At 47.6% G+C, this 26,999-nt stretch overlaps 1 protein-coding gene across 5 annotated transcripts in view; it reads right to left on the bottom strand.

Moving 5' to 3' along the window:
- LOC144152773 (tetraspanin-33-like) overlaps positions 1–26,999 on the bottom strand; it is a 149,145-nt gene that overhangs the window by 30,129 nt on the left and 92,017 nt on the right. The window contains exons 2-4 of one of the 5 annotated variants that reach the window (XM_077684211.1): positions 14,225–14,561; positions 11,408–11,564; positions 97–758 (exon numbers count right to left, since the gene is read on the bottom strand). The exons of the other annotated variants lie outside the window; for them this stretch is intronic. Of the exons in view, the coding sequence (XP_077540337.1) occupies positions 419–758; positions 11,408–11,564; positions 14,225–14,528 (801 nt within the window). The 5' untranslated portion in view covers positions 14,529–14,561 and the 3' untranslated portion in view covers positions 97–418. Of the gene's footprint in view, positions 1–96; positions 759–11,407; positions 11,565–14,224; positions 14,562–26,999 lie in introns of those variants that run through there. 5 annotated transcript variants of the gene reach the window in all.

Raw genomic sequence — 26,999 nt, 5'->3', positions numbered from 1 at the left:
TCAAGCAACCTGTTTTACACTATTGACGGCTTACGAACAGTGTAAACAGTGTAAATGCACACGTAACTGAATAAAAATAAAAATTATGTGCATCGCAATTTTTATTTCGTTGAAGAGCTGAGTTCTTATAAAAGAGCGGTTCCTTGTTACGTACTGTACATGCATGCGTTCAAAAAGACGGATGACAAACTTTGTTATGCAGGATGCAGGCAGGGACAAATGTCGAGCCCAAAGAGTTTTTTTTTTTTTACTTGGCAACATTCCAAGGTATCTAACAAGAACATTTTGGATACGTCAATGCACCACGTCCCTGCGACGCATAGGTCCAGCGGCTGACGCAGAACAACAGCCTGTAAAACCGAAGAAATAGTGACCATCGAACAACAATCAAAAGAACGCGAAAGGCTGGTTGGAATCATTAAAAGCGGTGCGCAGCTTCGACGTTCTTGTATATCTTTAGTATGATCTTTATCTCGTCGATGACAATCATGACCATCATGTCTAAGAATCCCAGTACAATGACGATCAGGAGTGAGAGACCGCCTATGCGCAGCGAGTGCTCCTTGATGAAGCGGTTCGCAGCCATGGGGCAGCTCTCGACGTACACGAGGTACCAGGCCTCGTGGTCGCTCATGTTGAGCACGTTGCGGCCGCAGTAGAAGTTCTGCACGTCCGCCGAGGACTCGTTCGTCTTGCAGCAGGACGCGGGCACCGAACAGCGCTCGTGGCTCAGGTTGATGGCGGAGCAGTGGAAGTAGCTGCGTATGAGGAGGCTAATATTCCCTCCGCCTTCGCATATCAAGAAGCAAAGGTGGGGGCCCCTGCTCCACACGTAAGCACACCGTTAGGTCACGCAGAGGAAATGAGAATTCGGAGACAGCTCCTCTTTAGGAAGTATTGGCAAGAGCAAGGCATATGATATGAGGTGATGGCGGCGAGCTCTGCAGTTGACGCACTCATGCGCATGACAGCCGTACCGGGCAAGCGTATCGGGCTCAATAGGCTTCTACTATGCTTACTGTTCTTTGGAGTTGGTGCTCTCCAACCGACATCACGTTTGAGACAACGAACGTCGGAGCAACTCGGCCGCCCCGTAACAGTACCTTTGCTTTGCTAAGAGTGGAGGGTACCGAAACTTGAGCATCAGTAAGGGTAATGATACCTCAAAGCTGGCAGGTTTGGATGTACGATTGAGGAGATTTTGCGAAGCCAGCCTATAAGAACGATTTATCATGCTCAGTTTGTGTTAGACGTGCAGACGTACGTAGTGTGATGTTGCGACGTCTATCTAGGCAACAAAATCGTCAAAGCAACTACACTGTAAACGCAAACTAGCCGGAAATGGAGTTTTAATCAAGTAATGTGCCCTGAAAAGTACCTATAGCAAAAAATGTACTCCCTAGGCATGATCTAAAGAAGTGGACGAACCTCCATGGTAGTACCGTTGCCCATCCGGGTAGCAAAAGGGAGGATTTAGAACGACTTAACACCATTTGTGAGATGGCGTTCCGTTCCTTGTATACTACCACGTCCACAATAAACGCCCTATCTGAGGTAATCATCTCAAGCGGGCGGTCGCCATGTTAGTCTTCTGTTGTCTCCGTGCACCAGCACTTCAACCGTGGCCTAATGCTAATTAGAACGAGTAAGCAGGACGCGACGGTTGCACGCAGCTACAAAACCAATACCGTACGTATACCCGTATAGATGCTTCAACCAGCGCGATCACAGGCAGAGAGCGCGGCCGTGTTGTCTCAATCTGTTTATTTTGGCGATAGGTGTTGTCAAACTCTGCTGCTAACGAAGGGGCAGTTCTCGCCGTTGCAAACAATTGCAATGTTCATCTGCTTCGCTTGCTTGCGCATACATAGACGATTTAAATTCTCGTGCCAGCGCGCCAACGCACCCGACCGCAGCGACTCAACTTGCCCTGGCGGCACGACTTGCTGCCCGGATGTAAACAACCTCCGCACCTCCGTGCTATCAATGCAGCGCGGCCGGTGACTTGGTGCGGCCGGAGCTTCAAGCCTCGCCTTGGGCCGTCGTTTTTTCTTATTTGTGAAGGACTAGTAGTGCCATTTGGTGGAAAGATTTTTCATGTGCCCCTGTCACACGAGGAACGGCCGCAAACAGCATTTGGATACGGCGACAGGTGTGGACAGCTCGCTGGTAAGTGGTCTTTCATCAGTCGATGCGTTTGTCAAACGTTTGAATAGGGTTAACAGCGAAGTACCCGGGTACCCGTGCCGCTCACAACTCGTACACGCACGGGCAAAGAAAAAAGCGCACACTCGTATTATTTTACTTGTTTGTGGGTTTTGGGGTATGCGTTCGCATTCTTCTGTAGGCCGGTTTGTAACAGGGCATTCGAGATAAAATCGTTTGTCGCGCGCGGCGTCGTTTCAAAGCAACGTGACGGTTACTTCGTGCTGGCGAAAATCAGCGCAGTCAGACGGAAGCGGGAAGGAAGGTAGAGAGATCGGGAAAGAGGGCGCTAATATATAAAAGAAAGCGTAATGCAAGACGAGAAATATAACACAACCCGCCTGCATTTCTCCGAACTTCAGGACAGAGCCGCACACGGGTACGTTGTCACAAACTCGAGCGTACGACGTCTAATAGTACCGTATATATTTTTTTTTTTTTTTTCATTTTTCAACGTGACCTGAGCCACTTATCTTCTCATTGCCGCGCATGCAGACCTGATTGTGTCCCTGTGTTTGAGCGCACAGCCATCCTTTTGCGACATAAGAACCAGCAAACGCGAGAAATTGTAGAAGCCAGCCACATCAGAAAAGCTGGTTCCGAATGTATCAGTCATCCCTCTATCGCCCTGCTTAATCGAGAAGTCGCATATTTAGACGCACATTGAGCGCTATTTCGGTGCTTCTTCTGGGAATGCGTGTTGGGGGTGGGAGGGGGGTCTTAAACCATGTATGATGCGGTTATCTTTGCTGATTTTTCGCCTTTCGTGCGCCTCAAAGTTCGTTTTGTGGTTTTGTTGTTACGGTTTTTTAGTATTTTCGGCTGAGTGCGCCGAGAATGTGACGCATTGGGGGCGCGGCAATTGGGCGCTTGGGCATATAAAGCTTTGAATTGTGCAATAATAAACTAGTTGCGAGTGTGCGCTTGTGCCGTCTTCATGTGTTCTTGTCCTCGTTAATTTGCGCGCAGTTTATTTTTCGCAATGCATAATTACCAACTCGCCCAACTCGCAACCCTTTTACAGATCCTATACTCCGTAAAAATGAGTTGCCTGTCCTTTTAGGTACGGCAAAATCTCGCGCAGCGCATCATTCTGCCAGGGGGCCATATCCTAATCTCAATGCACACAGTATGAAAGCAGCTTGCACTTAATGCGTCACATTGTCTGCTGATAAGCATTTTAGATTCGCCCCTCTCATCATCGTTCACCTCGTGGAGATGGCGGGATTTTCTTTCATAGCTTGTTGTCACTGCAGTAATTAATAGCAGAATCAGTCCTACAAATTACAGAAACGGTTCGTTTCACGTTAAAAATACTCACAGTAACTCACTTTGCACCACACGGAGGAACAATCGGTTGCAGTGATGAGGCATAAGGGTAACTTGTTGTTAAAGGGGCATTGAAGGCAACCAGCAAGTTGGTTTCAAACGGAAGTCGGACCTCCGCATAGCTATTTCAGCATTGATTTAGTGCCAAGATGCCTTAAGTGCTGAGAAATCGCTGTTCAAATGCTCATCAAACGTGACGCAAACACGACTGCAGTCGCTGTTTGCATCAGGATAAACCGGAAGCAAGTGAAGCAGCGGTGATTAATAGCAGTATACAAGCAACTGAATACAACATTACCACGTACCAAGCAGTTTGGTCAGTTCCGGTCAATTCGCTTATGCTTCCCCAAACTCCCCTGTCATTTGCCGTTCGAGACCACTAAGCAAAATGTTTCTGCATTGGACCTGTGATCAGTATTTACGCTTCACTGAAGAAAAACATTGGCCTTTTGAGGGCCCGCAAGTTTTGGCGTCGAACGATTTTCTCATGCGTACCTCGCATGCTCCCTTGGAAAGCGGTACTGCCACCCCAAGTATGGACGAGTAGCACCATCCAGCGGCAGCCAAGAAAGAAGTTGTGCGCGTCAGGCCAATTAAGCCCTTCCGGTGAAAACGTGTTTTTGCTAGTTTCAACCTTATTTTAAAAAAATGCCAGGTGTAAGAGGGGTATAATAGTGTTCTCCATGAGCTAATCTATCAACCTAGAGAGACTTGCATTTTAACTTCACTGTCATTTAAAGTTGTGCTCGAGTATATTGTGCGGAAGTAATATCTTTTTTATTGCTGCAAAAGCCACGATGGTTAATGTACTGGCACTTGGTTTTATGAAGCCTTTGCATTCCTAATTTAAGTACTGAATCTTCGCAGGGAACCTGGCATAACAATTTTATTACTGTACCGAATTATTAAGTTCATTTAACCATAGTGTCTGTTTTGAATTTTACATGTGGGTCATTTTTTTTTCTTTTTTGCTTTTTCAGGTAGATGTTCCTTTGACTCCCTGCCTGCATTCCGCGAACGGAGAAATTAGCCTCCGCATCGATGGCCAGAGTGTCTTGACTGCATCATCTTTACTGGGAGGACTGTGTAGTCTGTTTGCATCGTTCTGGGTTTTCAACATTCAATATCTCAAGAAGGCACACAGAGCTCTAACGTTTGTGGAACATGCCTTTTTGGACCTTGCCAGCACCAAACCACGTGTGAAGGATTTAGAACTAATTAACTTTTATCGCATCAATATCCCTCACCAATATTTTATTTGTTTTCAATCCTGTAATCATTGGATAGTAGTTTAAAGAATTTCGTATTATGTTTCTCACGTTTTCTTTTTTTTTTTACTGAACAGGGGATATTTGATGGGCCCTTCTGTATGCTGATAATACAGCTATCTTTTAGTGAAGCAATAATATTAACCAACTAATATAACTTGAAACAATTATCTAAATAATGTTGGCAACTGGTGCAAAATGAATCAACTTAAAATTATCGGAAAAACATGAATTACATGGCTTTTTCTTCTCACTCTGAAGAAGCTGTCGCGATACCACCCATTCTGTTCTATATCCTTGCAATTAACCCCTCAGACTGGGTCACTTTTCTTGGCGCATTTGTGTCTTTATCAAAACGCACTGGTATTTTCCGCAGCATATTTCTCGTTCTTTATATTACTCATTTATCCATAGCCATCTCATTGCTGTCTGTCTCCTACATCATTTATCTCTTGTGCCTTTACCATCTACAAAATGCTCGTTACCTTTCAATATCAAATCGTTACACAGCTCTCGCTCATTTCACCACCAATTGAAAAAAATGTTTGTTGTTGTAAACCCCTGCAACCATTTTTTTCACTTTGTGTACTGAGTACTGATGCGTACTGATAAGTACTCACGCGTTCTCAATCCTCTAGTATTATATAATGATGTCACTTACCATGCCGTTGTGTTTGTGCCTATATGTTTTTCGCGTATTTCCAGTTCTTGTAGTAATATTGTTTCTACAGTTTGTTCAACTAGCACACAGATCGCTCATTTTACCACCAACTGAAATTTTTTTTTTGTTGTTGTAAACCACTGCAACCATTTTTTTCACTTTGTGTACTGAGTGCTGATGCGTTCTGATAAGTTCTGATAAGTACTGACGCGTTCTCGATCCGCTATTTTTATATAATGATTTCACTTACCATGTGGTTGTGTTTGCGCCTATCTTTGTTTTTCGCGTATTTCCAGTTCTCGTAGTAATATTAATTCTACGGTTTGTTCAACTAGCATTCTATTGCTGTCTTCCATTCCTAACTGGCGTGTTTTTAGCAATTTACCATTTTTGCTTTCTTATAGGAGGTCGCCCTAAGTTTTTATTTCGGAGCCTCCTTGTGTACACCATGTACCATGTAAACTTGTATGCGAAGGTTCGTTTGAAATAAACCTGAAACCGAGAAAAACCGTGTGAAACCAGTACTCCCGCAGGGAACTAGAAACTCTCCCTTGTGGCCTTGAAAAAACTCCTTTCGGAAGGCCTGCAAAACCGCCCCAACTTTGCAAAACTCCATTCAAAAGAAATATATGCTTCCCTTGAACCTCCTAAAAACTCCCCTCGCGAGGCCTACAAAACGTAAAACTCCATGCAAAAGAAGTAAATGCTTCCCTTGAACCTCCTCAAAACGCCCCTAAAATAACATAAGTACTTCCCAAGGGAGCCATAATAGGCTCCTATTCAACCGCCTAAAAAGTCCATAAACATCACTTAAAAACGCCTTGAGGAAGTAAAGAATACTCCATTTTGATCTTCTTAAATTCTCCCTAACATTTCTTAACACTCCCTAACTACCTCCTTTCTATCACCTAAAAACGCCCTGTTTTGAGGAGGTAAACAAAACCTCCCTGTTCCATGTAGTAAAAAAAACTCCTACAAGGAGGATCACTAGAGGACAGGCGAAAAAGAACCTCTAGGGAGTATATGGGTGGAAAAAAAGTTTAGAGTGTACTCTATTTCCAAATATCAGCATGACGTTCGCGTTACGAGGTTAGGTAACTCATGCGTTCCAAGTTACGAGGCCCCGATTCCCAATGGAGCTTGTACAAAACCGTGGTTATTAATGAGAGTTTGAAAGCCAGACCTTGAGTGCTCTGGGCATCGATCTCTGCCGGTGTGTGGGCCCTTTTCGGTGGCCGCGTCAGTTTGTTCTCGACTGCTTTGCTGAGGAGGATAGCAGCTTAGGCTATCATTGGTGAACCGTTATTCAGATTATGGGGTTTAACACGGCGAAGCAAGACCTGGTGCGCCGTAGCGGAGGGCTCCTGATTAATATTTACCACCCAGGGACCTTTAACGTGCTCCAAAATCTCGACACAAGGGCGTTTTCGCTTTCCGCATAGATCAAGAAAGCAGCCGCCGCGGCCGGCATCGAACCCGCGTCCTTGGACTCAGAAGAACAATGCCTTATAGCCACCGCAGCGGGTGGCGATGATGCAGTAGCCAAATGACTTATACTTACGCTGCTAGCGTTTTTCTCTTCATTAACTGCCTTCCTCGAGATTATATGCTAGTGTGGTATTTATGGAGTTACCCGTGTGATAAACTTGCCACTACCCCTTGGACAGGACCCGTTCAACTTTGAATGCTTTCGCTCAATAAGTGCTTTATTGCGTGCTATGTAGGTTTGCTCCGCAATCAGTTATTGTCGCTTTAGTTACCAAAGTGGGGTAATACAGTTTTTACTGGCATGATCCCGTGTTGCGATCAGAGTACCATTCTAGTTTTTTTTGTGTAACCCAAGTTTCATCCGATAGGCGGACCTCTAAATACACGCTATGACTTCGTTCACTCGCGAAATCAGTTAACAACGCTTAAAGTCAGTTGGCGCAGTTCAGTTCGTTCAGTCAACGAAGTCAGTGAACGAAGTTTAAAGTCAGGCAGCGGTATTAAATTTGTTAAAAGTGCTCCTTATGTACCCCTAGGGAAACATATCCACTTCTGTGAGGAAACATATCCACTTCTGGCTCTTAAAAGTACACTCTAAACTTTTCACACATGGTAAGCGTGAAACACTCTCCTTGGCGCCATAAACTTCATTTGAGCACCACGTGACTGAAAATACGCGTGGTGTTTTCATATAAGCGTGAAGCGGGTCGGGAAAACGAACATTCGCTTTCTTTTACGCATGGTGTAAGATTGCATGTGTGTAAACCGGAAAAATCACGCTACAAGAAAAAATCACGCGCCAGCGATCGCACCTCTCCTAATCACGCATATACATACCCTGATGCACATACCCTGATGCAGTGGAGCGCACTACTGCATGTTGTCGCGACTTGCGCTTCTTTTCTTTATTTTTTCGTGCAAGAGGATTGAAAGGTGGCGCTCGCTTCAGGATTTGGCGGGAAAACGGACTTAGAGCCGTTGGAGGCATCAGCCGAAGCTGGCGCTATGTGCGTCGTGTCTGCCTGCCATTCAAGTGCGTACTGTCGGAAGTGTTCACTTTCATGTGGTAAAAAGTGGAGAAGTGGGAAGAACCTGATGAGTACTTTGACATTAGAGAGTTTCAGCATAACGTTACCGTGTTTACGTTACCGTTTACCGTGTTTGCGGGAGTCGACTGCGCATGCGCGAGAGTTACCGCGAACGGTAACTTACTGGCACAGGCTTTACTGCGGCCAGCGAGCTTCCTGAGCAGACGAAGCGTGCCCTCGCGTACTGATTACAGAAAATGCAGTGCGCTCGGCGCTTTATGCTTGGTACAGCGGATAAAAGTAATCTTACTTGATGCTGTAGATTACGTTTCTCTTGTTAAATAATGCTCAAGAAAACGACAAACGACTCGTTTTCTGAGATGGGCGAGCAAAACGGCTGCCCCTACTCTTGTTAAGCCTTGCCCGCCTCAGAGAGTTCATATAAGTTTCTGAGCTGGCAAAGTGCTTTTAGGCCTCCAAAGTTGTGCTGGGCAAGTTTTCTTTCCCGGATACGAGTGCATCTCTGTGCGACTTTTATGCGTTGAAGCGGGGAGTGGTTTCGCTTTTTAAGGCTGCTTCGTTTATATAAATCAGACAGAAACAACGTCGTTGCGCGTTGCAGATTTTGCATCGTGCACACCATGCATGAATGCACCCAATGCTACCTATTAACGGTGTTTTTAATAATGACGCCTAACTTTTAAAAGTAGCATTTAACTGTGATTGTGGCCTCGGGGTTTTAAGAGGGAAAAATTTATAAGCGACACAAGTTTTTGAAACCCTATTGGGAATTGATTCCGGCGTCTCTTTGAGAGGAAATGTCTATAAGGCAGTTTATTTCAGTTTCGAATAGGCTCACAAGGCCGCATGTGCCGGCTGATTGTTGTTTTTTTCTCGTTCAAAATCGTTCAATAACCCTAGTGAAACGTACCACATATACGGAATTAAGGGAATTCGGAATTCATTTGGAGTATCGCTCACCCATGCGTAACTAATGCAGATAATCTTTCCGACAACAACAACAAAAAAATCAAATGATCTGTCGGAATATAAACGCTTGACACAGTTGCTGTGCTTGTCTTAATTAAAGCGCGAAATACGGCACCATATGTTTTCCGTATATATATATGTTTCTCCTATATACTCCGTAATACGGAATTCATACGGATTTTATATGGCGTTTCTGGCGCGCACACAGAGATGAACCCGATGTCAAAAATAGTTAATGTAAACCGTATTCTATTATCGTGAGTTCCGGACACACATCTGTGTTTTTATTCCAGCGCTGTGTTAGATAAGGTACAAAATTTGTGTTCCTATAATTCCGTACATATGGAACGTTTTGCAGAACATTCTAGAACGCTTGCAGAACATTAATACATAACTGGTACTATGTTCTTTTAATAAAAAATAGACGGGAGCTCAATTTTTAAATAAAAAAAACGCGTTGAAACAACGTTTTGACCCAAAAATACGAAAACATTTGCCGCGTATCTCCTCATTTCGTTGCAAATGTCGACAAAATACGGTAGTCTTTGTCGACAGTGGTATAGTAAATGCCTCCCTTCTCTTTCTCGCTCACCAGAGTCTCATGCTGTTCCTCTCCCGTTGCGCTCCTGCCAATGTAAACACGCTAGAGGTTTTTTTATTGCGCTATTTTGCCCCAGGGCATCAGAGGAATTGAAAAAAAACGAAAGTGGCGGGAGGCAAGCGGCTTCATGGACTACAGAATGCCGGATAGGCCAGTTTCAGCAAGAAAGTCCAAGAGCTGCCTGTGAAGAGGACCATGCGTCCACCAATGAATATCGGGCGGGCGGCCTGGTCGGTGTCCTGGGACTACCATGTGCCGGATTCGGGCTGGTTGGAGTCCTGGACATGTCCCCAGGAGGTGGTCTAATGTAGCCTCCGCAGCGGAAATAGGGCAGTATAGGGGCAGGTCGCATAGGTAACCGCAAAGCCAGAAGTCCATGTTGCACGAACAGCAGGCGTGAGTGCAACGCCCAGGCGAATTCTCTGGAGCGTGACCTCCTCACGGTGGATTAAGCCGCCAGGAAGGTCAGTCTTGATCAAACCAAGTTAAATATACCGCGATCAACTCCTCCCGGCTGGGTGCATCGATGCCAGCGCTGTCATCCGGCAGAGACGCGCGTGAATCTAGGCGCCCTACTCCAACGTTTACAGAACCACGTTGCCCTACTCCACGTGTGTTTCAAGCAGAACGTCGAACCTATCTAGAGGAACCTTTCGTAACTGTTGCCGCTTAATTTCTTAAAATGCCGCCCGAAGCTTTCGTGGCGCGGGCGACAGCAGGCGACGGCGGAGTGAATTTTTTGTCTGCAGTGGATGCAGTATTTCAATTCGCAAAAATCAAGCATCTATTATTAAAGGAGCACCGCAAATATCACTTGTGTATTAATTGGTTCTTATATTTGCGTAATGACTTGTTCTTGTTCAACAATGTTGACGAGTAAGAACGTTACACCGGACTTGGACGTTTAGATTTGGCTGCGAGTATATAAGACTTGCGCATGCCTTGTATCAGTTTGGCCGGTTGGCTGAATCGAGTCACAGACATACAGACAGACCGAAATTTCTGTCTATGTAGCCCAAGAGTAGCCCAAGTAGCCCAAGAACTGAGTAGCCCAAGAAATACTATCGCTTTTAAAATAGCTCGTGCCATAGCCTACAGCGCGATGTGGCATTCCATTTCGAAGAGTAACGAAAGGTTCCCATAGATGGCGAGCGAGCAAAGCGTGGGCGGGTAAACTGAATTGACTTGAGCAAGCATCCACCGTGTTAATCGTAAAAGAAGCGAGACGGGAGGGATAAGGTGTGAAAGAGGGGGGGGGGGAGAGAAGAGAGGCGTTGACGTGGCACGAGCGGCAGAGGACTACCGTTTTTCGACGACGTTTGCAGCGAAGGGAGCAGATACGCGGTCATTTTTAAAGCAACGCTTTACTACTTTCGTCCACCGATTTCGTGGAGGATACGCAAGGTGACCTTTTGACCGGAGACACACCCCCGGCGACACACCCCACAAAGCGCATCGCGTGATCCGCCGGGCCCGCTGTCAGCGCAGCCGCCGCCGCTGCGGCCGAGGCAGCCGACCACCCCCGCACCTTCCCATGCATGCGGAATTGGGTCGTTTCGGGCAACGTTACTCGTTTCGCGCCCGGCGAAGAGGAACGGTGCGTTCGCCATGAATGAACGCCGCGTTCGCCCGGCCACCGTCTGTGAGCGTTGCACGGAACCGAACGGCTTTGAGACGTGGTCGGCAATACAGCTAAATCAAAGGTTAACCAAGCCAAAACCGAGACTCAACCAGACTAAGCCAAGCTTTTGCTTTGCATATCCAAGGTTAGCTGAGCTAACCCGCCGCCATTTTTCTCGTGGTTGTTTCGCTACAGCACCTGGAGGTCGGTACGCACTCATTGCGGTTCCAGTCCCTGAAGTTGCTGGTTGTCATCCCGCAACATTTCAGACCACGCTGCAAGGTGTCCACTAGCTGCGCCGAGTCCACCGTGTCGCGGTAATGGATTACGAGCTTCTCCGATAGCGTTTGCTCGACCACTTGCTTGACACCACCTGAAGCGTATCGGTCTCACGTCAGTAGTACTCATCGGATCGGTGCGGGGTGGGAGGGGTGGCGGAAAGTGCGAATAAGGCCAGTTTTAAGCGCCATAAGGCAGTTTAAGAATGCCGCGCCATAACTTCCCATTCACCGAACCCCCTCTCCCAACACCTCCCAGACAACAGAATTCAGTTTTTAACCGAAAAAACCCTAGAGGAATATCGAAAAACTTCCCGATTCGGCGCTGTATGGCGTCGTCAGTGGCGCCATAGAACAGTTATCACTAACAGTTACCAGTAGAATACTAACACTAACTGTTCGATCCTTAACTGGTAGAACACTAACAGTTATCAGTAGGGACCGGATTTTAGGTAAATGCTTTTGTTCCTTAATCTTCTATCACCTCACTTATATATATGAGAATGGCTTTTATGGTGTTTTTGTAGGGTGTATAAATCCCTATTTCGGCGTTCGTGGTTAAATGCTTGTAAATGCCTATTTTCAAAATTCGCGCCTATATGAGAACTTTTTAGCCCTACGTTTCGCTTGTTATTTCAGTTTGTGATCGTAATTTATGTAACCTGGCAGCATGAACTGTTCGGAATTCGATGGGGTTAATCTTAGTCCACTAGTTTAACCAATTTCCGGAAAACAGCCGCGAACAGCCGTGGAATGAGACGCTTATTATCAGTGACAAGAGGTACTAGTACAGTTGAACCTCGTTATAACGAACACTGATATAATAAATTATCGACTACAGTAAAGCCGCTTATATCGAACACGGATATATCAATTTATTGCCTGTATCGAACCCTTGTATAATTCTTGTAAAACTTTCTATATCGAACGTGATTTTGCTCACAATGGATATATCGAACTCTCCCGCGCGGGATTTTTCGCTCTCCTTAGGCATGCGGCAGGCTTTCCCGCAATACTTCGGCGCGCAGCGGTGGCGCGGGTGTCGCTTGCGGCTACCGCGCGAGCTCGGGCGCGTCCAACCCGGCCGTGGTCATAGAGTTTTTTAGTAAGTATACTGTAAGAAACTCTATGGCTGCGACCAGTGACACACTTCTGTTGCTCCATGAGTTACTTTTTTTTTTCGTGACTTTTTCAGCGCCGTGGACCAGCTCCACGCATGCATGCCGTTGGAGCCAAAAGCGCCACATTGGGCGCTGCGGGCTGCGGTGTCACCGAATTTCAAGTCCGCTCCACTCGCTGCCCGCACTTGCTCGGTTCGCTGGATTCGCCGTTATTCGCTTGTATCCATGCTTGTCTCCGTTCTGTCGAAGACGCCGAGGACTCCGTACCGTTTCCAAGCACGAGCGAAGCCGTCGCTGCCATGGCCCTGCTACGGCGATACTGCAGTGCCATTGAGGGCAGCGGTCTTGTGCTTGTCGACTGTTTATATACCGTGAAGCAAGCAGTCACCAGCAACGCGTTGTGCTCCAAGAAGCAGGCTACACTCACGCAGTTCTTCCGCCGCGATAAATGATTGTTTTCTTTCCGACAAAGTGTCGTATCAATAGTGAACTGCAGAGTGGTAAGAGCTCAGCGTTACCTCGTGACTCCGTCGGCAGGATTGCTCTCATTGAATTTTTTTTTTGCTTCACTTTCTATATCGAATTTTTGCTATATCGAACTATTTTACAATCCTCGCGCTGTTCGATATAAGCCGGCTTTACTGTATACCGAACTAAACACGATCTTTGGTTGGTCACGTTTTATATCAATGGCACTTATTCTTTTATAACGAAACATTGAAACCGTGAGCCGCTCGCGACATTGGATATAAGGAAGAAATATTTGGCCAGGAGGCTGAGAAGCTACTTGGAAAAATCCTTCGGCTTCGGAAACTGCAGAAGTATAAAGGCGCTTTTGTTCGTGGACACTGGAAAACTCCATCCTGCTCACTGCTGTGAATAGCTACCAGATGAAGATCACATCCTTCATCAAATAAATAAAGACGCAGGCCTGTTTTGTCAAGTGAACTTTGTTCTGTTGTATATTCACGTACTCATGTTCCGGTTCATTGACGTTGAAATGCAACAAAAGACGAAAGTAAGAGTTACCGTGTTCATAGTGCGATCGAGGCCTAAAAAATACATTTTTGTATCGACTATTTTTGCGGGAGCCAGATTTTCGATTTGTTATAGCCAATTTTTACCTCTACTGTTACAACGAATATCGGATATAACAAACTAATTTGCTGTCCCGATACTGCAGTCACACCCGGCTATAGCAAACTGTAATATGCACAGCGAATTAGTTCGATATTTTTTAATAATTCTATATAGCCTAACCCGTCTATACCGAATTTTTTTGTTACGAGTTGTTACCATCATAAACATGTTTTTATTTTCATGTCGTAATTACAGGTCACGCAGGTTTTCGTTCGAAATTATTTACATTTATGTAAAAATTTAGGGTGCCTATATTTACGCCATTGGAGGCCTCAAGCATTGTTTGCTTGCCTATTTTTAGCACCTAGAGCACTTTTTTTACGCTACAAACTCCAGCCTCTAGATATCAGTGTGTTAGCTGCCTGTTAGCATTCAAGTGATGCGATAAAAGTGAACTTGAGGCCCCACTAGAATTGCAAAGTCACATTCCGCTAAGGCGAGCGGCGTTCGGAACGCTCAGAACGCTCGGAGTCACCGCTCGCTGGAGCGCTCACCCGGCAAAATGATGACGGCGGCGCAGAAGAGGACGTTGGCGGTGATGATGAGAGTCAGGGTGCACGAGTAGAGCTGCAGGAGGAAGAGGTTCTCGCGCAGGGTCCCGACGCATCCGCAGAAGGACACCACGAAGAGGGCGCCTCCCGCCAGCGCCAGCACCACGTCCAGCCGCGTGAAGATGAGCGTGTGCACGTCGATGTTCCCCAGCGCAAACTCCACCTCCTCCCCCTCCTTCTCTTCCTCAACCTTTTGCAAGTAGACCATGAGCGCAGCCACGAGCATCCCGAGGCCCGCTAACCACATAGCCAGGTTGAGCAGCAGTAGGGGGAAGCGCACCTGCGGCCGCGTGGTGTTGGAACGTACCCTCGTCACTACGTGCACCCTCCGAAGCCGCGCTCCGGTCGGTGCTGAAGCGTGCCTTTTAACACGAAAGGGTTTTATGCCTGGATACACCAACATTCATATCCGTCCCGGAAATGCCGCTTGTATAACGTAGCAAGCGGCCTGGAAAGGGTTTCACCCCTGCACACAGAGTCTTCTTGCGGGGAAACAAACCTTTAGTACTAAACAGTACGTTATACTTACGGTTGTTCGTTATCGGGTTGTATATCTTAACACGAAAGTGTTTTATGCCGGGATACACCAACAATTCACTGACGTCATATCCGTCACGGAAATGACGCCAGTACACCTTTGCCGAAGCGGCCCGCCAGCAGGACGTCGCTTGCCAAGCACACCCACAAGACAGCCACTGACCCGCAAATCATGCTTATTTCGCTGCAGATTTCATTTTCGTCTTCTACCGATTCCTATGACGGAGAAATCAACCACAGTTTTTCCCAGTCCGCTGTTCGATACCTGACAGCTAGTGCGCTTTTTGTCGTCCGTCGATGTATCCATAAAACGCATAAAGAAGTGGCCAGTGCTTTATGCGTAAGCGCAGGATGCTGAAATTGTTAAAGTCCGCGTCCAAAATGGATGAAGTCTTGGTGAGGCCAGTGCCTAGCGTATGGGAGCGAATGGTTTTACAAAGAACAAAGAGGGCGCGGGATGTCACGCTCCCCGCATGCTGGGTAGAGCTGTCGACCTTGCCCCTACACCATCGACGAGCCACTGGCAAGGGCGGCCTGGCACCGAGACGCGAGTTTTTAAAGCAAAGCTTTCCTACTTTCGTCCAGCGGTTTCTCCGCGGATTCGCTAATTCACCTCTTGACCTCAGACACACACCCTGCAACACACCCCTCGAAGCGCATCGCGTGATTTGCCGGGCCCGGTTTCGACGTTGCGCACAAGGCCCCATTTTCAGTCGTTGTGCTCAACTGATCAGCTGAGCGGCAGCCGACCAACCCCGCCGCCTCCCACGCATGCGCCGCTGGGTCGGTCTCGGGCTCCGTGACTCATCTTGCGCCCGGCGAAGAGGAACACGGCGTTCGCCGTGAATGACAGCGAGGCGTGCCTCCTCCTGTGAGCGTTGCACGGGACCGAACGGCGTTGAGCCACGGTCGGTAAAACAGCTACATCAAAGTTAACCAAGCGAAATCAAGACTCAGACTAAGCCAAGCTTTTTCTTTGCATATCCAAGGTTAGCTGAGCTAAGTTGCAGCTATCTTTTTTTCTTCTTTTCTTTTTTGTAAATACACGTACGTCCTGCTCGATCGGCTCCGTCGTCGTTGCTGATCGCGAAAACCGCGCAATGCGAGCGTGTAAAGGTAAATTTCTTTGCATGCGCACTTGGAACGGATCTTCGAGAGAGCGCCCTGAAATTTTTTTCCCCCTTAATATGGCGGGAAGGTTCGCCTTGTTCGTGCATCTGCCTATTGGTGCGGAAGTATTGCGAAAGGTGTGTGTGTCTAAGTCGCACGGTTCACAGCAGTTTTCAACGGGCGATGCATGTTTAGGAGGGGAATTTAACGAAAACGTTTCGGCTCTTTTGATTGCCATTTTTGTATCTTCTCCGGCTTTTTTTGAAATTGGAAGCGTAAACTAGGAAGCGTAAACTTTGAGGTGTATTCTTGTAAACATTTTTTTTTTTTTACTGAGAACGCAGTTTCACGCTTAACAAAGTTGCATTTAGTCATGAACTGCCCTTTTGAACAAAGCAAAAGCATATGTTGACTTCCGAGGCGCTTTAGCGATAATTATATCCCGGATGCACAGCAGGAAACGAAGGCCCGCGAGAAGTGAACGTCGTCTTCAAGCTCTGGTTAAACTCTCTTTTAACACATCTTTATAAACATTCAAATAGATTTAGGTTCCTCACAACCAACAAAAAAAAAAAGGGCGTCAGTGTGCGAGAATGATTTCGCCTTGTTAAAGCTCAAATTGGGAAGGGGACGAACTGCAGTGAGCAGTCTTCGTTCCCACCCACTTGTTCAAATATTCTCAGCACGTTCTAGCAACGTGGTACCGCTGGGGAAAGGAAGACATGTACTATGGTAAACAGAATTGACGATAGACAAAGTGAATGAATGGGATGCTGAAAACGCTGTCGCGACGTTACCCCCTTTTACCGGTTGGCCAACTCTCCCAGCATCCACCTCGCAAAAGGAGCGCATGCCCAATTACGCTGCGAGGCGATGGACAGAGGGGAGGGTTCTCTCCTACCTCGATGCATGTATTAGTCACCAGGCCTACCGCGTCATGAAACCCAGCTGGGGGACAGTATTGCTGCCCTCGTGTTTTAACAGGCTTCGAAGTTGGGCTCCCTGCCCTTCTGCCAAGTTACTGCCAATAATCAAGTTAACGCAGAAACAGCAAATTCCTACGACTCACCCATGGATTCACGTCGAGGAGAATCAGTTCTTCGTCGTCTACCGCCTCGCCCGCACGGGCACGCTGCATTGCCAGGCTTCGGAGACGATGTTTTTCGTGCAGCCGTCTTACATGTTCCCCTGAATGCAACTCTCGCCTGATGTGTTCTTCCATCTCCGCCCGCCGCGGCTCCTGCTGCTCTATGCGACGCCTGCGTTCGTCCTCCTCCTGCTCCTCTTCCCTGCGACGCCTGCGTTCCTCGTCCGGCTCCTCTGTGCGACTACGACTCCGACCCCTCTCATTGTCTTCCTGGTGTTCTTTATGGTCCCTTTGGACCTGGCGCCCGGATTGCTGCATACTGACAGGACAGGAGGTGTTGGCGAGCGGAGGGCCGCCACGCTGCGGCTCGGCAGTCGCGATCGTCGGGATCGACTGCATGGGGATTGCTTGCCGACGACGTGCTTCCTTTTCGGGTTGCTTGCGGTTCTCCGAAGAGCGCGTTGGGCTGCCCTTATCCATCCGCTTTTTCTTCGTTCTCGTATGCTGCACGTGAATGCTCGCGTGGTAGTTCACCGATGATGACTACAACGACGGAGACGACGATGGTGGTAATGTACTACCTAAACTGCTGAGCAATTTTTGTCTCGGTGCTGTAAAAGGTCCCCGCAGATCACGTTGCAAAGTACTTTTGTGGCGAGGCTTAGGCAGGATCATATTTTCTGGAACATGTTTTCATGCGTTTGTTACGGAGCACTTAAGACCCTCGAGAAGGCAACTCCTCTGTCTCCTTCCTACACCGTGGCATCTTTTACGATAACTTTAAGGGTGCCAGTCTGGACCAACACAGAGTTGTCTTCGCGTGACATTGTCCAGAGCGACCTCACTTTGACGGCTCCATTGCTCAGCATATACTATATCTCCAGATATGGCCGAGCTGCATGGCATCACCATCATGATCATCACTACCCTATCTACGCCGACTGCAGGGCAAAGGTCTCTCCCATTAATCTCCAATTATCCCAGTCCTGTGCTAACTGCGACCAATTTATCCCCGCAAACTTCTTGATCTCATCTGCCCATCTAACTTTCTCCCGCCCCCGACAACGCTTGCCTTCTCTAGGGATCCACTCTGTTACCCTTAATGACCAACGGTTATCTTGCCATCGCATTACATGCCCTGCCCACGTCAATTTCTTCTTAATTTCTACTAATATGTCCTTAACACGCGTTTGTTCCCTGACCCACTCCGCTGTCTTCTTGTTCCTTAAAGCTGCACCTATCATCTTCCGTTTCATTGCTCGCTGAGTCGTCCTCAATTTAAGTTGAACCCTCTTAGTGAGCCTCCAAGTTTCTGCCCCGTAGGTGAGTACCAGTAAGATGCAGCTGTCATACACTTTCTTCTTCAGCGACAATGGTAGGCTGCTATTCATTATCTGCGAATGTCTGCCATATGCACCCCACCCCATTCTGATCCTTCTAATTATTTCTGCCTCATGGTTGGGATCTGGGATCACAACTTGGCGTAAGTAGATATATTCGCTTACCCTTTCCACTGCCTCGCCACATATCTCAAATCGCTGTGCTGTCCCGAGGTTATTCATCATTACTTTAGGTTTCTTCATATTAATTTTCAGGCCCACGGTTCTACTCTGTTCGCCCAGTGCGGAAAGCATGCTTTGTAATTCGTCCCCCGAGTTACTTAACAAGGCAACGCCATCAGCAAATCTGAGGTTACTGAGGTATTCTCCATTAACCCTTACTCCCACCTGTTCCCAATCCAACGTTCTGAATACTTCTTGTAAACATGCTGTGAATAACATTGGAGAGATTGTGTCTCCTTGTCTGACACCCTTCCTTATAGGTATTTTACTGCTCTCCCTACGGAGGATGATGGTAGCTGTACACCCATTGTAAATATCCTCTAGTATTCTTCCATAATGCTCGTCTACACCCTGTTTCCGTAATGCCTGAATGACTGCTGAGGTTTCGACCGAGTCAAATGCTTTCTCATAATTTATGAAGGCTATATATAAGGGTTCAGTATACTCCGCGCACTTCTGTATCACCTGATTGATCGTGTGAATATGGCCCATTGTTGAATAGCCTTTACGAAACCCTGCTTCTTCTTTAGGTTGTCTGAAATCTAAGGTGGCAGAAATTCTGTTAGCGATTACTTTCGTAAGCAGCTTGTAGACGGCTGGCAGTAAGTTGATCGGCCTGTAATTCTTCAAGCTGCATGGTATACACCACATAACGGACAATACAACGTCCCTCCCACTTCGTCCCTTCTCCTTTTCTCCCTCTCTCTCCCTCCCTCTCTCCCTCCCTCCATCCCACACTTCTCTCTCTCTCTCTCTCTCTCTCTCTATCTCTCTCTCTCCCTCCCCCGTCTTGACGTTCTTCGACGGCTTGAATTACGTCACCAAGGCCATGTAGGGGCTGTTGGCCAGTTTTCCTTCAGTTGCAGCAATGGACGCTTTTCGGTAGCAACTTAAAATAAAAAAAAGCCACAAAACAAAGCAGAAGTGGAAGGCGTATCAGGTGCGACGAGCAAATCAGGCAGTGCCGCTCCGTGCTGGCTATAACTATAGCTTTCGCAGTGGTTCCGGACGCGAAGGACAGAATGAACGCGCTTATCGAAAGTGTTGCAGGGTCCCTTTACACTTATGCTCTGTCTCGCTCCTTTGGAGCAGCTGTTTCCCTTTCCTGGCACGCGCTGCATTGCCCTTTTTCGGAGCCTTCCTCCCACCGCTCCTCGCACCGCTGTTCCCCTTGCCTGGCACGCAATGCCGGGGCCACGCTCCCAGGCTCGTGGAACTTCATCTTTTTTGGGGCAATCCGGGGTACTTCACAACACTTTATTGACCCCACATATTCAATGAATTATACAAACCTGAAGTCACGCCTCAAAAATATATATAGAATCCAGCACGCGTCGAGCAGGAAACCGCTCGTCTATTTCGGCCATTGCAAGACAACTTAAGCCCACGCTTTCTGCTTAGACAAATTACAGGCTTGCTCCCAGGAGGACAAAACGTAATACAACTCTCTAGAGTCATGGAATCCGGCGAGGCAGGGAGAAATTAATAAGGGCCTCGTATGCGGCTGTCATCCGGCAGCACGAAGAAACGCCGATGCGGATCCAATTTGGGCCGCGCAATCCGGTGGCTCCTCTTCTCACGTGATTGGCTGACCGCAGACTGCCTTGCAAGGGTGTCGCGGGAATGAATCTCCAATTTCACTCTCTTCGAACCGCTTCTCGGAATTCTGAGGTATGCGGCGGATAGATTTTTTTCTGGCAAGCACAAACGGCGAAGAAAAAATGTGCCGCGAAGTCGGCGAAGAAAAGTGTAAAACGTTGTTAAATGTTTACGGTACATAAAAAAAAAAAGGATTGCATGCAAGAATGAAATAGGGAACTTGATCGTAAATCAGGCAGGCCTTGACAACGGCTGGTAGTGCAATCTATTTAAGCGTAGATACTTATTTCTTCCAGTAAATCTAACCATATACCTCTCTTAAACTGTTGGTATGGGGGACCTTGGGGCTCTGATTTGTCTTTGTGGGGCCTAATTTATGGTTTGACTTTTTTTAAATTGCGTTTCTGTCTGAGCACCACCTTTCTTTTTTTTTTTCGCCCGCAAGAAGTTTGAAAGCACGGCTACAGCTAGGATTTACCATGAGTAGACCAAAATTAAGGGGCAGTGAGGAAAAAAGCGACGAAAAGAATTCTTGACGGAGTGCATTGGGTTCATCTTTTCTTTATCGGAAGAGGCCTTGACCAGAGCAGGGCACTCTCCGTGCTGCAAATTTCTATTGCGTCTATTAAAAAGAATATCTGCATGTCAGTCACTCTGTAGATCCGAATTGGTGCGTGGGAGGCTATAGTATTCCATTCTCCCTGACTTTCATTCGTTCTAAAATTTCCTCGCAATCGGAACGCAAACGAAACCCATATTTTAAGGACGGCATTCTCCTGACTCCTGATTAGAGACATTCCTGCGGTAATATTTCGTTTCTTACTGCAGGTGCTTATTTATTGTAAAACGCATTATAGAATATTTCAAACCGGAAACATTGAACTTCAAAGATAGTGTGCTCTAACGAGAAAAAAATATTTCGGCGGCTTTGCTCAAGTATACCTGGATAGGCAACGATTCCGGCGTTTTGCGAGCCGAACGGCTCGCTCTTCCTCAGTCTCTGCTGCTCCACTGGAGTTGCTTCACTGGAGACGGTCCGGAATATCAAATGCGCTCTTCCACGCGTTTGGCATTCCGGACCCTCTTCAGCGAAGCAGTTCGCCGGGCGATATCCGAGGGGTGGTCAGACGCCGAAGACGACGGCTCAAAGCCTCCCGCTACCGCGGAAGGCTCCGAGGAGAGGGCCCGGGTTCGCTCTCATCCATGGTCAGGCTGGCACTGACTAAGCGAGCACGGTGCTCATCTTAGCCAGGCGCGCGGCGAGTCACGTGGTCAGGGGGCGACCCAGCTGCGGAGAGCGCATTCGCCAAGCCGGCGGCGGATCTGGGCGTGGCGAGTCACGTGATGTGTTTCCAGGAATACGCGGACCTGTGGTCAAATGAACGTCAAATTGCTGGCGACGACGAAACTCAGCCCTACTCCAGAAAATTTTTTTTTTAAAGGAGCGCAAAGAAGGGTCTAATTTTGTACTCTGCTTTGTGCTGGCTTGTGCCGATAATTAATTACTACGGTCTGTTTACTACGTGTTACCAAAGAATGGTCACTCGATTAGAGCGTTCAGAGACTTCACCATGCACGCTAAGCATTATTCCACGATTCCTGCACGACGGCACGTTTCACGGGACGGATAAGTTTATTGCACCACGAATGCGATTTTTTCGCCCATTGCATGCTCACACATGACAGTTTCAAAATGTATGTTCATACAGGTGCAAGTTTACACGCGGCGACCAGGCAACGGCTGATAACGCGGAATATGTATACATGGCCACCCGCGATATCTATAATTCAGCTGACAAGGAGCGTTGAGTATTGTACCTTTTTAACCCCACGTGGAAACCCGAGAAAGCGGTCAAGGAGAAACGTTCAGCTTGCACATCCATGCAGGGTTTAACTATTTAACTGCCCTTCTTATTCGTAAAATCACCACCACAGCCAAGCTTTTCAGCGCACACTGGAAGGGAAAGCTCTTGCGTCATATTGCATAATACTCTAGAGCTCCTATGGGCTTTGGTTCTCTAAGTGAGCGCGTAGAAATTGAAAGCGTCTTTTCTTTGTCATTCTGGACCCCTCAGACCTCCTCCAGAGCCGCTCGGTATTTTATTTGCTCATAGACTTTCTATTGTGAAGGCAGTTTTGGACTTCCCAAGAACTGATCAATATTAATCTCGACAGGCAAATTACAAAAAATACTGAGAAAAATATCCGTCGGATAGCTTTATCTCTGACGTAATCTACGAAGGTATTCCTACACAATATCTAGTAATTCGTAAGTCCTCATTCGCACTAAAACTGGAAGGAAACTTGAACATTTCGCCAATATAGCCGCGCTGGCCCTCGCCGATGTGCGCGGGCACCAGCGAAGGCCGCGACGAGTACATTTTTCTAAAAGTCATCCAATGGTGAATGACGACACGTCGCTCAAGATGGCCGCTCCCAGGCCACGGCGCTGCAAGCGGTTTATAATCACAAAAACCATTCGAAAACTTAACCGGCCTGCAAAATAATCAGGAATTTACGGAAACACAATTTAGCCTCTTTAAGAGCTTTAAGAGTAATTTCCACAATGCTGCCTTATAGTCAGCTTCTTCACAATTATAGTAATGTACTTCCGAAAGATCGTCTCTGGAGTCTTGCCTGGGCATCGATGAATCGGTCAGTCAGTCCCTTTATAGGTGTAGACATGCGGATTACACACTAAGAAGCCTGGGTGCAATATAAGCTCAGAGTAGTACGCCATTATATCTGCATGTTGTTACAGATACATCCGGTCTGATAAGACAAACTTTATAGCCGAGAACGCTTGTTCTACGCTGGCCTGGGTGTCAGGTACGTGGAGGACTACTTGTGCCAAAGCCTAGAGGTCCGTGTATAGCACTCGCGTTACGAGAACTGCAATACGTAGTGTCTCTTTGAAGTCGCGCGCTTCCTTGTTGAGCATTTCGAGTAAGCATGCAATCTCGAGTGGGAATGACGCAGTTGTCTGCTAAGATTACATGTCAGCGATAGTTCTTCCTCTTTGAAAAACTCCTCCTTTAGGTTCTACAGGCCTCGCACTCGTATCAACGTTCCGCAACCCGTAACTCTCCGACGGCTATATTGGCGCTGGATTTAAAAGGTGCTTTCGACAATGTGAAACACACGCCCATCCTGGCTCAGCTGAACACCCTGGACTGCGGAGTCAAGACCTGCCAGTACGTAGAAGGATGGCAAGTTGGGCTAGTTGGTTCATAGTTACCATAATGAAATGCAGCGCGAAAATGTCATGCCGTACGTACACGTACGTACGTCATAATGAAATGTCATGCCTACGTACACAGATTATCACATGGATTAAAAAATGTAGCTGGAAGGTACGGAGTAAACGTGTTGTTCTCTGCCCCAAACAAATTAAGTAGATTGTGCAACACAGTTGATAAGAAGATATCAGGAGCCGCCAAGCATACACGTTGCGAAGTCAAACACGTGTCGCCATGCGTTCCTTGTAGCGTGGCAGTAGTGTACATGATCCCGTTTTCGTGCTACCAGAAAGTGTATATCGGGCAAACGGGGCGCTGCCTTAACCTGAGGCTCTTGGAGCACAAACGCAAGTTGCAAGGTGACAAGCATTCTCAAGCTGCTCAGCATTGTGCCAAGTGTGGGTGTGTTCCTGTGTTTGAAGACACTATTGTAATTGCTAAACATAAGGACCAACGTGTGCGGGAAATTATAGAAGCGTATCACATTAGAAAGAAGGGAGAAAAGTGCGTCAGCATTCCGTCAATGTCGTTAGCCGAGAGTGAATATGTGTTCTTGAATGGTCGCAGTGCACAATAGGGTAGTCCTCGGCACGTGATTTGTATCAGTGGTGTTATCGCGTGATGGAGTGATTTATTGTTTTACTGTCTGGTGCAGTGCGTAGTGTGTGGTATTTGGCAGGCATAGTTTGACAACGTTGTAGTTTTGTTGCAATCGCGAGAAACATGGTAGGAAGCCACGAGGATTGAGTATATATATGTGTGTGTTTTTTCTAATAAATTCAGTTGCGAGTCAGCGCCGTGTCGTCGTTAATTCTTCTTTTGTCCCGTCCTTTTTCGCGCTGCATTTCATTATGGTAACTGCCAGTACGTCAGGTATGTCCTCGCAGATCGGAAAGCCATACTCAATCTAGAGGACCACACCACGGACCCCTTTCCAATAGGAGGACGTGGAACTCCTCAGGGGGCTGTGCTATCTCCCCGCCTCTTTAACACAGTTCTTATAGGACACCCTGCACTACTTAATTCTATTAACAGTATAAATCATGGCCTCTACGTGGACGAAATTGCCATCTGGTCCACAACGGGTTCAATGGGAGCAATGAAGGAGCGCCTGCAGGAAGCAGCGGACGTAACAAATGGCTGCGCAAGGTCATTAGGACTGAGCTGTGCCCCTCAAAAATGTGAACTATTAGTCGTGTCCCCAACCAAACAGCAACCTTCAGGGACACCTACCATCGCCATACACATAGATGGGCACATTATCATTCCTGCTCAAAGCATCAAGATATTGGGCGTCACCTTTCAGGCTGACAAGAAAAATACCACAACAATCAACAAGATCAAGACCATGACGGAGCAAGCCACACACATGGTCAAGCGCATAACAACTAAGGCAAGGGGCATGGGCGAATCTGATACACTCCAACTCGTACAGGCGTTCGTCATCTCGCGGATCACTTACGCAACACCCTATGCTCTGCTCTCAACAACGGAACTGAGCAAACTGGAGACCATTATAAGAAAAGCCTGCAAGCAGGCTCTGAGACTACTAGTCAGCACTTCGACCGACAAATTGCTTCGTCTCGGACTCAGAAACACAGCTGATGAACTCATCGAGGCACATTTGTCCAGCCAGAGGGCAAGATTAGGCACTGCAGAAACCGGCAGATCTATCATTTCGAGACTTGGACTATCGATTCCGCTTCAACACCCAACACCCCAAGTCACAGACATCCCGCATGATATCAGGAGCCACATTAAAGTACCTGTACTCCCGCGAAACATGCACCCAGTGCATCACGCCGACCGGAGAGAGGCAAGAGCCCAAGCTACCTTAAAGCAGTATGGAAGCCATCCTACCGTGGGATACACGGACGCGGCCCTCTATCCCGGAAGGCGAGCCTCAGTAGCGACAGCTATCATAAGCCAAGAGCACTGCACCAGCCTATCGCTGGACCGAGCCAACGCCCTACGCGCCGAGGAAGCGGCCATTGCCTTGGCGCTTACCCAAACTAAGTTGAGACCGTAATTACCAACTGTAAGTAGGCTCTTCGCAACTTTTCCTGCGGTCGAATACACAAGACTGCGCTTAAAATACTGCAACAGAAGCCACTAGCGAGACACGTCAAGATAATCTTGGCGCCTGCGCACATTGGAGTCTCAGGGAACGAGATTGCCCATCTCACAGCTCAAGAATTGACCGGCCGAGCACCTGAAGACGAAGATCTGCGTCCGCTTCCTCTAGTCTCGTTTAATGAGATTACCGCGCACTATCGGCTACAGAGACAAACGTACGGCCCACCGCACAAACAACTACCCAAGGGCTACGATAGAATACTTCGTGCCCTTCAAACTATGTATTAGTTTGAAGGGTTTCTGCTAGGGATGACCCCCACCCTAGCAGAAACCACTACATAGCCCCCACCGTGTATTTCCGTTTGTGCCGCCTCTGTTGGGAATTCGGAACACTTTTTCATATGGTCGGCGGTACACGAAGCCCACTTGGCCCGCCCCATCCCTTCCACACTTATGAGCTTTGGGAGAGCGCATTGGCCAGCTCTTCCGTCGACGTCCAGCGCAAGTTGGTGGAGAGGGCAGAAGACGCGGCCCGTGCCAATGCACTCCTGGAATGACGAGGCCACCCTAAAGACTCTTTAGTAGAAAACAATAAATATGTGTAGCCTCTCTCTCTCTCTCTCTCTCTATTGTGATTCTTTACGTTTTGCGTTAAATCTAACATCCCTCTTTCCTCATGGCAGCGTTTCATTGAGGCAAAGTCGTATGTTGTCGATAATGGTACCTTTAATGCCGGTGGCTTACGACAGTACCGCAAGGATCACCAATGCACTCACACTTCTTCCCTTCAGTGAGCACCGCAATAAGATGCCACTTCCGCTCCCATTAAGAGATGCCATTCTTTTCTTGCGCAAATCAGAGTGTAATACTTCCAACCAAGCTTAATCGTAGGGCTCAGAAGGGTGCGATGAATATGGGAAAAAAATTCCCCCGCATTTCCCCGAGGGGGAGAATGTGAAAGTGCGAATGCACGGTTGTCGGCCCGCTTGCGGCGCTTGCGCTCGGCCCCCGCAGCCCACCGCCTCGCCGCCTTCTCTTCCATCTCTTCCATCGGGTTTGTAGTATCACGTGTACACCACGCAGTTATCAAGCCGCTATAACGCCGCTGAGTCGCCAACGCACGCCGCTGACGACGTAGTTTGAATGCGTTAAAGATATAAGGCGCGTCACTGACACTGATATCAGCGTCGCGTCCGTTGCTTGGTCGGTAGAGCGTCGCGCTGCGGCCGCAAAGTCCTCGGATCGAAACCTGGCGCCGGATGCTGTTTCTTTTTTAAATATAGAGGAGCACTGCGGACGCCGACGCCGCCGCCGGCGGTGGATGGTTTGGGGTCGCTTACAAAGTGTATTCACACTTAAAAAGTTTGCGATCTGAAAGTTTGCCCCCGCCCGCCGGTACGGCGATAACCGCATTTATGGGAACAATTGTCCCCCAAAGGATGAGTTAGGTTATTATATTTATATGGTATACAGAACAGGTTTCGATAATTACACCATTTTGATTCGAA

This window comes from Haemaphysalis longicornis, unplaced genomic scaffold (genome assembly GCF_048455015.1).
Source record: "Haemaphysalis longicornis isolate Haplotype H1 unplaced genomic scaffold, Haemaphysalis longicornis Haplotype H1 scaffold_9, whole genome shotgun sequence".
Classification (NCBI taxonomy): domain Eukaryota; kingdom Metazoa; phylum Arthropoda; class Arachnida; order Ixodida; family Ixodidae; genus Haemaphysalis; species Haemaphysalis longicornis.
Note: the sequence above shows the minus strand (reverse complement) of the source record. Positions and strands in the feature narration are given on the sequence as shown.